Source organism: Zootoca vivipara, chromosome Z, assembly GCF_963506605.1.
Source record: "Zootoca vivipara chromosome Z, rZooViv1.1, whole genome shotgun sequence".
NCBI lineage: Eukaryota > Metazoa > Chordata > Lepidosauria > Squamata > Lacertidae > Zootoca > Zootoca vivipara.
In genome coordinates this window covers 1,933,725-1,945,908 of record NC_083294.1, presented here as the reverse complement: position 1 = coordinate 1,945,908, position 12,184 = coordinate 1,933,725, and the positions used below count along the sequence as shown (strand labels likewise).

The window sequence follows — 12,184 nt, the reverse complement described above, 5'->3', positions numbered from 1 at the left end:
AAGGGGGTCGCAAGAGATAAGTAGAGATTAAATTTAGTAATCAAGTAAGTCAATTGCCAAGGTGGTTTATATCCAGGTTTAGTCTTTTGGGGTGAGGAGAAAATTTGTTTGGAAATAGCTGAGTTTCAACCTCTCTCCTATTCATGAATTTAAGTGCTAATTGTATTGGTTTTCAGCATCTGTTGAGGCTGTTGAAAGTTCAGGAATGCACACTAATAGAGACTTTAAAAGTAGGGCTTTGCTTTGAGACTTGCAAAGTAGGGCTTTGCAATTGTATGATGAGCTGCTGCTGAACTTCTCCTAACTGGAACAGTGTTGATTCTATTGAATCTGTTTCAACAAAGATTGGGGCTTAGCTTTCTAGACTTAAAACATGGGGATAGTGAGTGACCATCTTTTGAGCAACAGTGGCACTGTGAGTGAACCTGTTTGTCTTTAGCTTGCATGGGTGGCTTCTGCTACTGTTACTTTACTCACTGCCTTTTAAAAGACAGCTAGAAATATGTGAGGCCTGTTTTCAGTCAGCAAAGAGCCTGCATTGTTTGGAATATCCCTCCACCCCATTTCACTCTCCCCAGCTTGTTGCATGACTTCGCTTAGTTTTTGCTGCATTGTTCTTTTCTTTGTGTCCCTTACTCCCTCCCTCCTCCACACCCGCTATAGCATTTCAATCAGCAACCGAAATGCCTTGTGTTTGAGCACTGCTTACAAATGGCTTTTGCCATTTGCAGGCTGACAGGAACATGAAGTGCTCTTTTATTGGGTGTTGAGAATTTGAGGGGAGCCAAAACAGTGTATTGATTGGGGCGGGGCGGGGAAGGAGTGAACTTTAAAAAGAAAAGAAAGGCAGACTTTGCAGACATGCTTACTTCATTTGTTTTTGTAAGGGACTACATAGAACAATTGATGTAACAAAATTTGTATTGGGCAAAGAAGACCTCTCTCAACCTCTATGCCCTCCCTATGTCTTTCTGGATTCTAAGGCCCAGTTCAGACCCAACAAAATGGACAAAGGCTTGCAGGTGTCCGCAACCTTTTCCAGCTGTAGGCCAGTCCACTGTCCCTCAGACCATGTGGTGGGCCAGAGTTTTTTTTTGGGGGGGGGGAATGAATGAATTCCTATGCCCCACAAATAACCCAGAGATGCATTTTAAATAAAAGCACACATTCTACTCATGTAAAAACACCAGGCAAGCCCCACAAATAACCCAGAGATGCATTAAAATAAGAGGACACATTCTACTCATGTAAAAACACGCTGATTCCCAGACTGTCCGTGGGCCAGATTGAGAAGGCGATTGGGCCGCATCCGGCCCATGGGCCTTAGGTTGCCTGCCCCTAGCTTATAGTTATGTGTGTGAGCCTTGGATCAGGGGTTGATAAACCTTTTCAGCAGGGGGCCGGTCCACTGTCCCTCAGACCTTGTGGGGGGGCCAGACTATATTTTTTGGGGAAAATATGAACGAATTCCTATGCACACTACAACATATTGTATTTGTAGTGCACAAAAAGCAGGAAAAGCTATACAGTATTTAAAATGAAGAACGATTTTAATCAACATAAACTTATAAGTTTTTCAATGGGAAGTATGGACCTGCTTTTGGCTAATGATATAGTCAATAATCCGGTTCCATATTTGTCACTGCTAGTCGTAGCAAGTGATGCAAGTGTTCATCAGTTAATCTGTATCTGGTTGGCGATTTCAGATGTTTCATTCAGGAAAAAGTCTGTTCACAGACATAGGTGCTGCCAAAGATGGTTGCAAATCTGAGTGCATGGTTCCTGAGATTCAGAAATGTATCAGAGGGGAGAGAAGTATAGAAATTTGTGAGGCTGCTTGATTTGAAAGCGTCTTTCAGAGAGTCACAATTCTGTAGTTCGACCAATTCCATTTGGTAAATTGGATCAGCAGTTTCAACGTCAACAGAAAATGGGTTCTGGAAAAGCTGTATGTCCTCCTCATGGATGTGAAGCTCTTTAAATCAAGTTTGAAACTCCTTTTGCAAAATTTCCAGTAAATCCACATGTTTCATTTGGGAATGCAACTGCTGGTTTTCCCGCTGACATGTTTTGAGTTGTGGGGAGATGGCAGAAGTTTTCCTCCTTCACTTGTTTAGAGGAAGTCTAATTTTGCTTGAAATGCTTTCACATGTGAAAACATATCACAGATGAGCTTCCCCTTTCCTTGAAATTGAACATTGAAAGTGTTGAGTATTTCTGTTACGTCTGTAAGAAAGGCAAGCAGCCATTTCCATTCTGCATCTTTGAGCTCTGGTACTTCTTTGTGGTACGGAATATCTTCATGGTTAACATTTAACTCAGACCAAAACTGTCCATGGTTTAGTGCGTGAACTCTAATGAAGTTAACACAACATACCACAGTTTTCATGACAGAGTCCAACTTCAGTGATTTTTTTACAACACAGTGCTTGTTGGTGGATGAAGCAGTGTATGGCTTTTGGATGTGAATGGTTGTGTTTGTCCATGTCTTGGTTAATGTGTGCAACCACTCCTCTCATAGACCCCAGCATGCTAAGAGCACCATCAGTTGTGATACTGGCTAGTTTAGCCCAGTCCAGCTCCAAATCGCGCACAGTTTGGCAAACTTTATCAAAGATATCCTCTCCTGTTGTAGTTCCCTTGATGCTTTGCAGAGCAGCAAGCTCCTCTGTGATTTCGAAATTATCATTTGTCCCACGAATGAAAATTAGAAGTTGTGCAGAATCATGAACATCAGTGCTTTTGTCGAGTGTCAATAAAAAATAATGAAGTTTCTTCGAGGAGTTTTGCAAATGTTGATGCAAATTTTCCCACATTTCTTCAATCCTACATGTAACTGTACATCCTGAAAGACTCAACATACTAAATAAAGCAGTCTCCTCTGGACACATCTCTTTGGAAGCAGAAAGAATGCATTCTTTAACAATTTCTCCCTCTACGAAGGGTCTGCCAGTGTGCACTATGAGCTTGGCAATCTGAAAACTTGCTCGCAACAATGAAATATTTTTGCTGCTTTTGCTTCACAAAAATATTTTGCTGAGTTGTCAATCCACTTTTCTGTTTTAATGTTTCATCTTTTCTCACTTGTCCAACCAATCATATTTCTCTTTATGGTGAGTATCGTAGTGTCAAAGCAAATTGTATTCCTTGAACACAGACACTGAATTCTGGCATATCAGACAAACAGCTCTTTCTTTGTACCGCGTGAAAAAGTAATCAAAAGTCCACTGTTTGTTGAAAACCCTGCTCTCAGAGTCAACTTTTCTTTCTTTTTTGACATGATTTCCTAGGGATGGAAAACTGCTATTAGTCAAATACCAATAAATACAAAGCTACAAAAACAATATACCAGCAGTAGTGACCCAGCAGGTTCTGCAGGGAATTAAATGTATTTTTGGTTCTGGGTTGTATTGCAGCCACCTATTTACCTAAGAAATTTATTAGCCACCTTTCAATGTAAACTCACCAGGTGGTGTTCAGTTAAAACAATAAAACAATGCAACAACAACAACAACAACAACAGCAACAACATAAAACAGCATCACAACAACAACAACAACAACAACAACATAAAACAGCCATCAGTGTCTATCCAGTAAACTAGACTGAACTGTAAAACTCTCAGTTAAACTATTCAACATAGTGGAAAGTTTGGGCTAAGGCCTTTTCAGTGCCAGGCTAAAAAAATAAAATGTTGGGAACCAGAATTATTTTTATTAGGATTATTGAATGATGATATAAAAGCAAAGGATAGATCCCTGGTGATGCACGCAACAGTAGCCAGCAGACTGCTCATCGCAAAAAAATGGAAAAGTGATAAAATACCAACGAAGGAGGAGTGGATTATAAAATTGACAACATATCAAAATTTAACAACAAAAGCGGGGGAAATGAAAGGTTCAAAAGAAGAGAAATCAGAAAAAGATTGGAAAATGTTTAAACAATATTTAAAGAAACAGGTGGAAAAAGCCAACCTCCTGGCAGAAATATAAAAGGCCCAAAATTAAATATGGAAAAAAATAAGAAAAAGTATGCATAATGACAGAGATATATATAAACCAGAGTAGAGGGAAGACTGGAAGTCACATGAGGTGAAAGGGGGGGGGAGGTGGTGGTAGCTTTTTATTATTTGTATTTCATTCTTATTTATATTTGCATTGTTTGTATTTTATTGTTTACATTTTTACGTTTGTTATGATTTTTATCAGTTATATATATATCTTTATTAAGTTTAAAAGGGATTATATATGATATATATATATATATATATATATATATATATATATATATATGATTTATAAGTATATACGATTTATAATTTGTAGTTTTTTATATATGATTTCTGTATGTTTTTTCTTTTTCCTTTTTCCCTTTTAAATTTTCATTTTGTATGTTTAAATAAATAAAAATCATTAATTTAAAAAATTAAAGAAAAAACAAAACAAAAGGGTGTTATGGGAATGCTACTAGTGCCTCCCAGACAGCCAACCTGAGTCAAGACCACATATTTTCTCACTAGGAAGATAACCTGAAGTCACTTCTGCAGTTGTCTGGTCACCGCCTAAGATAGCTATGGGACTCCAGGGAATCCATGAATGTTTGTAGATCCATGTTAAACCATGGTTTAACATTATGAGATTGAGTTTTATGTGCAAGGAGAGAGTAAGTGCTTCAAATGCAGCCAGTTTCCCATTCTGTCTTCAGAAACTGCTTTGTTCTTCTCTGTGGTTAGTTCATGTAGGCCAGGATCAAACCAAGTTCTACTCCTGGTCTGGTTTAACAACTAAGCACAGTTTGAATAAACCACGGTTTCCTTAGTCCATACATACTGTATTGAGAAATGGCAGTTCATGCATGAAAAAGAGGACAACCAGGAAGGGGGAACAGACAAGCTGAAGGCTCACTGTGGCTTGCTGCCATAACACTCAATGTAATTTGGTGATGCATCTAAAGCCTGCTGTTGTGTCTTGTGTCCAGCACCACAAGTCTCACTTGCCTTTTTATGTATATTTTGCTCCCCTGCTGCATTACTGCCTGGTGAAATCAAAAGGCACTTCCACCAGTAGTCTGCATATTATTTTGGTGTTCTTTTTCTGCATTTTAGCTCATATTCTGTAGCTTTGCATGTGTTTACAGAAAGGCAGGGTGGGGAGGGAACAGGGAAGTTGCTTTTCTGATGGTTTTCATATACAGTTGTACCTTGGTTTACAAACTTAATCCGTTCCAGAAGTCCGTTCTTAAACCAAAGCGTTCTTAAACCAAGGCATGCTTTCCCATAGCAGCAGGGGACTCAATTTACAAATGGAACACGCTCAACAGGAAGCGAAACATGTTCTTATTCCAAGGCAAAGTTCACAAACCAAAACACCTACTTCCGGGTTTTCAGCATTCTTAATCCAAATTGTTCATGAACTAAGCTATTCTTAAACCAAGGTACCACTGTATGGCCAGTTGAAAAGGAAATGCTTCCCTTATAGAAGTACCTGTGGGGTCTATTGCTACCTCACAGGGCTCAGTTGTTCCATGAACCATTTTGTATGCTACATTTAGTGGACCAACTGTTTGCTGTGTTTTGATCTGTCCAAAATTGCCTACCTGCAGAAAGGTTCTGCACAGCTGTCCCACACAACAGCTCATTCAAAAAGAGGTGGTATCTGAACAATGGTGGATTCTCTCTCTTGTCATTAAACATTGCATTAACCCATCTTTTGCTAACCTGTGGTCCTCCTGCTGTTTTGAACAACAACTCCAATCATCCCTGCTGACTGGCTATGCTGACTGAGGCTGATGGGAGCTAGAGTACAACATCATCTACAGAGCATAATGTTTGCAACGCCTGCATTAAACAAACCTTAGAAAACTTTTGTGGCAGCATTTAAGAAAGTGATGGGAAACGGTGTTATTGTTATTATTGTTGTTATTTATTTATTTATTTATTGTGTTTTTGTTGTGAAAAATAAATGCAATAGTTGCTTCTTGCATTTATGTCAGGAGTTTGGGGTTTGTTGATTCTAATAACTTATTCCAAACATCCAGAAGCCTTGGTAGTATAGCTTAGCATACTCACACCTACCTAGAAGCCCAAGTGACTTGCTGATAATATTGATGCCTTCATTTTGTTCTTTTTGCAGAAGCAGCAGAACCAAGAGATTATGAACCAGCTGGAGAAGGTAATATGCACTGCTTGAGAGATACGTACAGCCAGTTCATTATTCACACCAGGAGCAGGAAGCATAGTATACTGTGGGAATGGGTGGCACTGATTCAACCCAACACTGGAAAAAAGATTTATGGAAATGGTTCCATTTAGCAACACTTAAGGAATATAATCTCACCTTGTTGCTTTCCGCTGCTGCTTGGATAGCTCCATCAGCAGTGCCACATAATCCTGGAAGCAGCTGGCTGTTGGTTGGAAACACACCATGAAATAAGAGCAGTCCTCCTAGTGAGCAGCTTGTGTGTATTGACTGTTGTGTGGAGCCACTGACACCTAGAAACGTTTGTAGGAGCTTTACCATGAGAACCAAGATGCATCTGGGTCTGGATGTTTAGACAGTCAGCATAGCATAACCATCAGCATTTATTCACTTTTCACTTGAGTTTGGTTTTTGTTAATGGTAAAAGGGAAATAATCTGAAGTTATCTTCCATTTTTGTTGTTTTGGGTTTCACAATGTTGGCTCTTAACACCCAACCCAGTAAAAAGCAGTAGACTGAGCTAATTTACAGTGCCATCCTGCGACTCAGAAGTTCCATTGTTTGTTTGTTTTAAATTGCTTACTCCCAGGTACATATGCATCAAACTGCAGCCTGATTCCTACTTATGTTGGTTCCAAGTTAAAATTTAAACCCTTCAGGTATTTTGTCACAGCTTCCTGGCTTCTGATTGTGTTAAGATTGCCAGAGCTCCATTATTCTGTTTCAACAATTTCATTCCATGGAGGCTGCTGTTTATGACCAAATATATGCTCTTCACAACATTCTAGGATACATACTACCATCTTTTTAAGTATTTTGAAATATTTATTAAGCTGAACCTAGTTGCCCTTTTTTATTTAGAAAGTCTCTGACCTGAGTTGTGAAAATCTTAAACTAAATACGGTACACTTTCACTGCATTACCTTGTACTGTATAACATTTCCACATGTTTGCAAGCCAAATATTTGCAGCACTGGGTTAGAATGTTAGCAATAGAATCTGTCCAATAGAACTAAGTGGATGGCAACAAAGAGGGGCTGACTTCAGGGAAACTGGGGGGGGGACCATAAAAAGCTGTTGCTTCTTAGCAGCAGCAAGGAAGCTCAGGCCAATGGGCCTGATTAGGCTCATCAGGCCTCCCCATTTCTCCCATGAGGCATGCCCCCTCTCCCTAGTGGCTATTTTTCTTTATTTCTTTCTTTTTTAAAAAAAACCACTGTTCATTGAAGACTTAGGGAAGTTTACCAGGAAAAAGATTTTATTTTACAAGCAAAATTGGTATCAGAAAAAGTGTGTCAGGAGATAGACTTATTGCAAGAAACGGTAATTTAGTGGATGTTACAGGCTTCTAAACAAGATGGCAAACGTGCAACTTATATATTTTAATGTTTAATAGACTATTGTGTTTTATTTTTCTGTTGGAAGCCGCCCAGAGTGGCTGGGGAAACCCAGCCAGATGGGCGGGGAATAAATTATTATTATTATTATTATTATTATTATTATTATTATTATTATTTCTTTCAGTTCCTCTATTAATATACCAAACCAGGTGATCACCACACTCCTCCTAACTGGTTTGGGATTATATTTGTCTCATCAGAAGTTCTGTTCCCTTCTTACTGAATTGAGACCTCACAACTCCACTTCTCTTGTCTCAAATTTAGCTACCCAGTTCTCACTTCTCTGTATACTCTCAAAATACACTAATCACTGTCTTCCAGTATAAGCTCAGAGACTTCTTTCTCTGGCTGTAGATCTTTTCCTCAGCGTGGATGTTACACAAACAGCTCAGAGGCTTTATCCCTTTCCAGCTGAATGCCAGGAACCCAACTCTCAACTGATTTTTCTTTTTACCTCAAAAGGACTTTCCCCACCCCCACCCCGGCTAGCTGTACTCACAGCCAAACAGAGCAAGTCTCTTGTGGAATTCTGTGGCACAGCATCACCAGACTCTGGCATACCTGAGCTTTTCATCACATCCCGCTAGGCCATTTTGGCCAAGCCACGCCCATGTGCCCTATGCCTGACTTTATATACAACTTCAGGTGGGTAGGTAGAGATCTGGCTGAGACAAAAAGGGCTTATGTGCAGCAGTGGTGGGTAGACAGTACGCGTGAGACCTTAATGCTTAGAATGAATATTGGTCATATAAGAGAAAGATTAGAAATCTAATATGCTATTTCTACGTCATGTTTTCACAGGAAAAGAAGGGGTTTGAGCAGAAATTTTCAAAGGAACAAGCAGCACTGCGAGAACAGTTACAGGTAGATAAACTACTGTATATCGTACATCAGCCCCCAATTAATTTTCTGACTGCACACTGAAGTTCACGTTTGGCAATATATATTTCTGCTTCTAGTTACTTATCCTTTCAGTGATTATGACATAGGAATTCTAGGTAGGAAGTTCTCTTTTGATCCAATTGTTCTGTGCTTTGAAGGTCCACATTCAGACGATAGGAATCCTGGTTTCTGAGAAATCTGAGCTGCAGACAGCCCTTGCACATACGCAGCAGGCCGCTCGTCAGAAAGCAGGTAGGCAACACCCTAAGCCTTCTGGCTAACATGATGCTCTTGAATACTGCACCAGTTGACTTAAACATTTTTTGTAATCTTTGGGCTCAGGAGGCAGTTATGCCGTTGATGATTCAGTGACACAGCAAAATGATTTCATCATTTTTGGTTTGGCTGTGGCTGTAGGTGCTGTAGGCATTGGGAGAAGTGGGCATATAAGCATCTGTAGGCTTCCTGGAAATAGATGTTTGAATCCTTCCTCAGTAATCCTTTGGAAACAATAAAATAATAAAACAGACCAAGAAAGCTCGAAAGACAAGAAAGTAAAAATACTAGTATACTGGACCTAGCATTATGAAAATCATAAAATGAGTTAAGTTCTGACCCTTTTGCAATTCTCTTATATTCCAAAATGCTTCTGTAAAAAAGCCTTTACAAGAGTATGTATTAATTATGGATACATTAGCATAGCAAATTCTGACATAATAAAGGAGATACAAATCTGATTATGTTATGGAAAAATGGGGGCAAGTTATCACATATTTGGAATCTGACCAAATGAAATGAGTCAAGCCAAATAAGCAGAAAACTATGTTGGTACAAACTGCCTTAGAATCTGTTGCGCTCATGTTTATTTGCTGTTTTTATGCTAAGTAAAGTTTTTATGTTAACCAAAATAAAAGTGAGCAACTGGTGAGAGTAATTGTACATTTACTTATTTTTCTTGTTTGTTGGGAGGGAGGGAGAGTTATATTTCAGTATTTTATGTAGCCATGCTGCTGCATTTTGCACCACTTGCTGTTTTCCAGACAGCTTCTAAAACATCTAATCCAGCAGTAGTCAGGGATGGGTAACCCTGAGAAATAATGGAGCATGATAAATCTTGGCCAGATTCTGTTGATGACTGATTGGCATGGGGGGGGAGCATAAAGTGATGGTCCACACCTGCCAGTTTGATTGCTTGGGTTCCATTGCAACATAACCTTATTTTACTTGGGCAGGAGAAGCAGAGGACCTTGCTACACGGGTTCAGTCTTGTCGTCAAAGGATATCTGAGCTGGAGCACACCCTTTCCTCCCTCTCTACGCAGCAGAAGCAGACAGACAAAGTAAGAATTCCCTATATGTCATTCTTTCTACTATCTCTTACATTTGGTGTTTCCTTCTTTGGGAGGCTGGACTACCTTCCGTCCCTAGGTGTTCATAAAATTCCAGTAGACACCTCAGGTGGGTGGGTGGGTGTGGAATGAATTGAGAGTGTCTGTTGGTTTCGTTTGGATTAATATGCTTGGCACTTTGTTAGCTTTGCCAAATGGCCTGTCTGTCAGGGAAACCCAGGGGCATTGTTCTCATTCAGTGGATCAATTTGGCATTGACAACCATCCAACTGTCTCCATCTCAGTCTCATCTAATTACTGATGTCAAGTGTAGAGTCTCTCTGTGCAGATAGAGCCAAAACATTGTATCAGATGCTGTTTTGGGTCATAGGCAGACATATCCTATGGTTTCATTTGGTATACAGGTGAGGTGGTCTTGGCAGTCTGCATTTTGCTTCAGCAGAACTCAAACTTGCAAATTATTGTTTTTAGCTTCCTGGTTTATGTGTGGTGGATGGAGAGATCTCTGCTAAAAATAACCCGAACATGTGACACGAATAACAATATAGTATACAAGTCTGTTTTAGAGCAATGGCATAACTTGAGTGGGTTGCAGACTTAACATATTTTTGAAGATGTTGGCAGGTGGGAAGGGTTGCACTGGGGGACCATTTGTCTATGAAGGACAACTGTATGGATGTATGACATGCTCACCCCTTCTTAGTTTTTGGAAACAAGCAAATCTTCATTCCTCATGGTTGTAGAGGTATGTTTGAAAGTGCAGTCACCAACAAACAAATAAAATGCTTAAAGGGTTCAAAATAAAAAAGTAGAAAGATTATGAGTCTTCATGCCATTGTGGGATTTCCACCCTATTTTCTAAGGCTATAGGTCTAGGTCTTTTTCAGAGACTGGCTCTCACTTTAAGGTGTATCTTTTAATAAGCTATTAATAAGCTTAATAAGCTATTAATAGTATCTGGCTGAATTATGTAAGTCCACTGAAGGCTTCAAGGCCTATTCCAGGTTTGAGGGAGCCCTTAACAATGGGCTTCCTGGGGGGTGTTGTTCACCCTAAACAGTGGATGCTAAAAAGTTAGTTATTCTGAACTGCACTGCGTAATTCCAAGATCCAAGAACCCTAAGCTCCCTCATTGATTTATGTGTTTGTTGTTGTTGGCAGCATAATAAAGAGCTGGCAAAGGAACGAGATGGCCTGAAACTGGAAGTCTACAAGCAAAGGTGGGGTTTGCTATTTTTTCCGCAACATTATTATCCAGTTTTTCTACTTTCAAAAATTTAAACAGTGGATGTCTTCCATAGTACTTCCCTCTCTTCTATTAACCCACAGGCTAACCTACTTCACAGGATGGTTGTGAGAGTAAATGTGGGGGTGGGGACGAAGGAGCCATGAGCCTAAGTGCCTTGGAGTAAGGGCAGAAGAAATATTTGTAAATAGTTTAAGGACTGATTTAGAGGAATATATGGCCAATGTGAGATTTGAACTAGGGTCTCCTAGCACACCCCATTAGTTCCTATGCTGCATCAGATTTCTCAGCAAGCTGCTATCTTATATCCTTGACACAAACTGTGATGATGCTGGCCAGACGTAAGGATTGGAACACAGCCATGCCCACCACATGCTTTCCTTGCAGAAGACCCCCAGCATCTGGTTAAAAGGGTTGGGTGATAGGAAAGATCCTTTGCTTGAATCTCTGGAGAGCTGCTGCTTATCAGAAAAGATACTACTGGGCTAGCTGGGCCCAATGGTCTACACTGGGATAAGGCAACTTTTCCTTTGCTGCCTCTGATGGAGTTTCCATGAGCAGGCGGGGCTTTTTTATTTGTAATAGTTGTGCTGTAGAAGATATTTTGGTAGCTGTGGCTTTTTCAGCCTTTCATGAAAAGCTGCACCTGGGGAATGCATGCCAACTTTAAATGATTACTAAAATGTGGGAGGCAACTAGCAACCAGTGCAGCTGTTTCAGAATAGGAGTTATATAGGATTGGCCCATTGAAACCCTTGCTACTGCATTCTGCACTAGTTGCAACTTTTGGATCACTTGCAAGGGCAGCCCCACATAAAATGTATTAGTAGTCCATCCCGGAGGATACCTACTTATTTTTTCCCCCTCCCGTAGTAAAAACAGTGAAGAATTCAAGCAGCAAAACTCTGAACTGTCTGAGAAGCTGCGAACCTTGATCTCTGAAAACTCAGCAATGAAGCTGGACGTGGAGGATTTGCACAAGAAACTGGAGATGGCGGAACTGATGATTCAGCAGGTGATGGTTAGGTCGCTGGGAATACTGCTGCCTCTTGCAGCGCAGCATGTCATATAGCTGTGGAAGGGTTCTGAATAAAGCTACTCCTCACTCCCA

At 40.1% G+C, this 12,184-nt stretch overlaps 1 protein-coding gene across 5 annotated transcripts in view; it reads left to right on the top strand.

Moving 5' to 3' along the window:
• The window catches only part of GOLGA2 (golgin A2), a 49,179-nt gene that overhangs the window by 19,568 nt on the left and 17,427 nt on the right, over nt 1-12,184 (top strand). For all 5 annotated transcript variants that reach the window (XM_060270172.1, XM_035133354.2, XM_035133357.2 and 2 more), the window contains 6 exons: nt 6,132-6,170; nt 8,399-8,461; nt 8,638-8,731; nt 9,712-9,818; nt 10,989-11,047; nt 11,947-12,088. In XM_060270172.1, the coding sequence (XP_060126155.1) occupies nt 6,132-6,170; nt 8,399-8,461; nt 8,638-8,731; nt 9,712-9,818; nt 10,989-11,047; nt 11,947-12,088 (504 nt within the window). The remainder of the gene's footprint in view (nt 1-6,131; nt 6,171-8,398; nt 8,462-8,637; nt 8,732-9,711; nt 9,819-10,988; nt 11,048-11,946; nt 12,089-12,184) is intronic.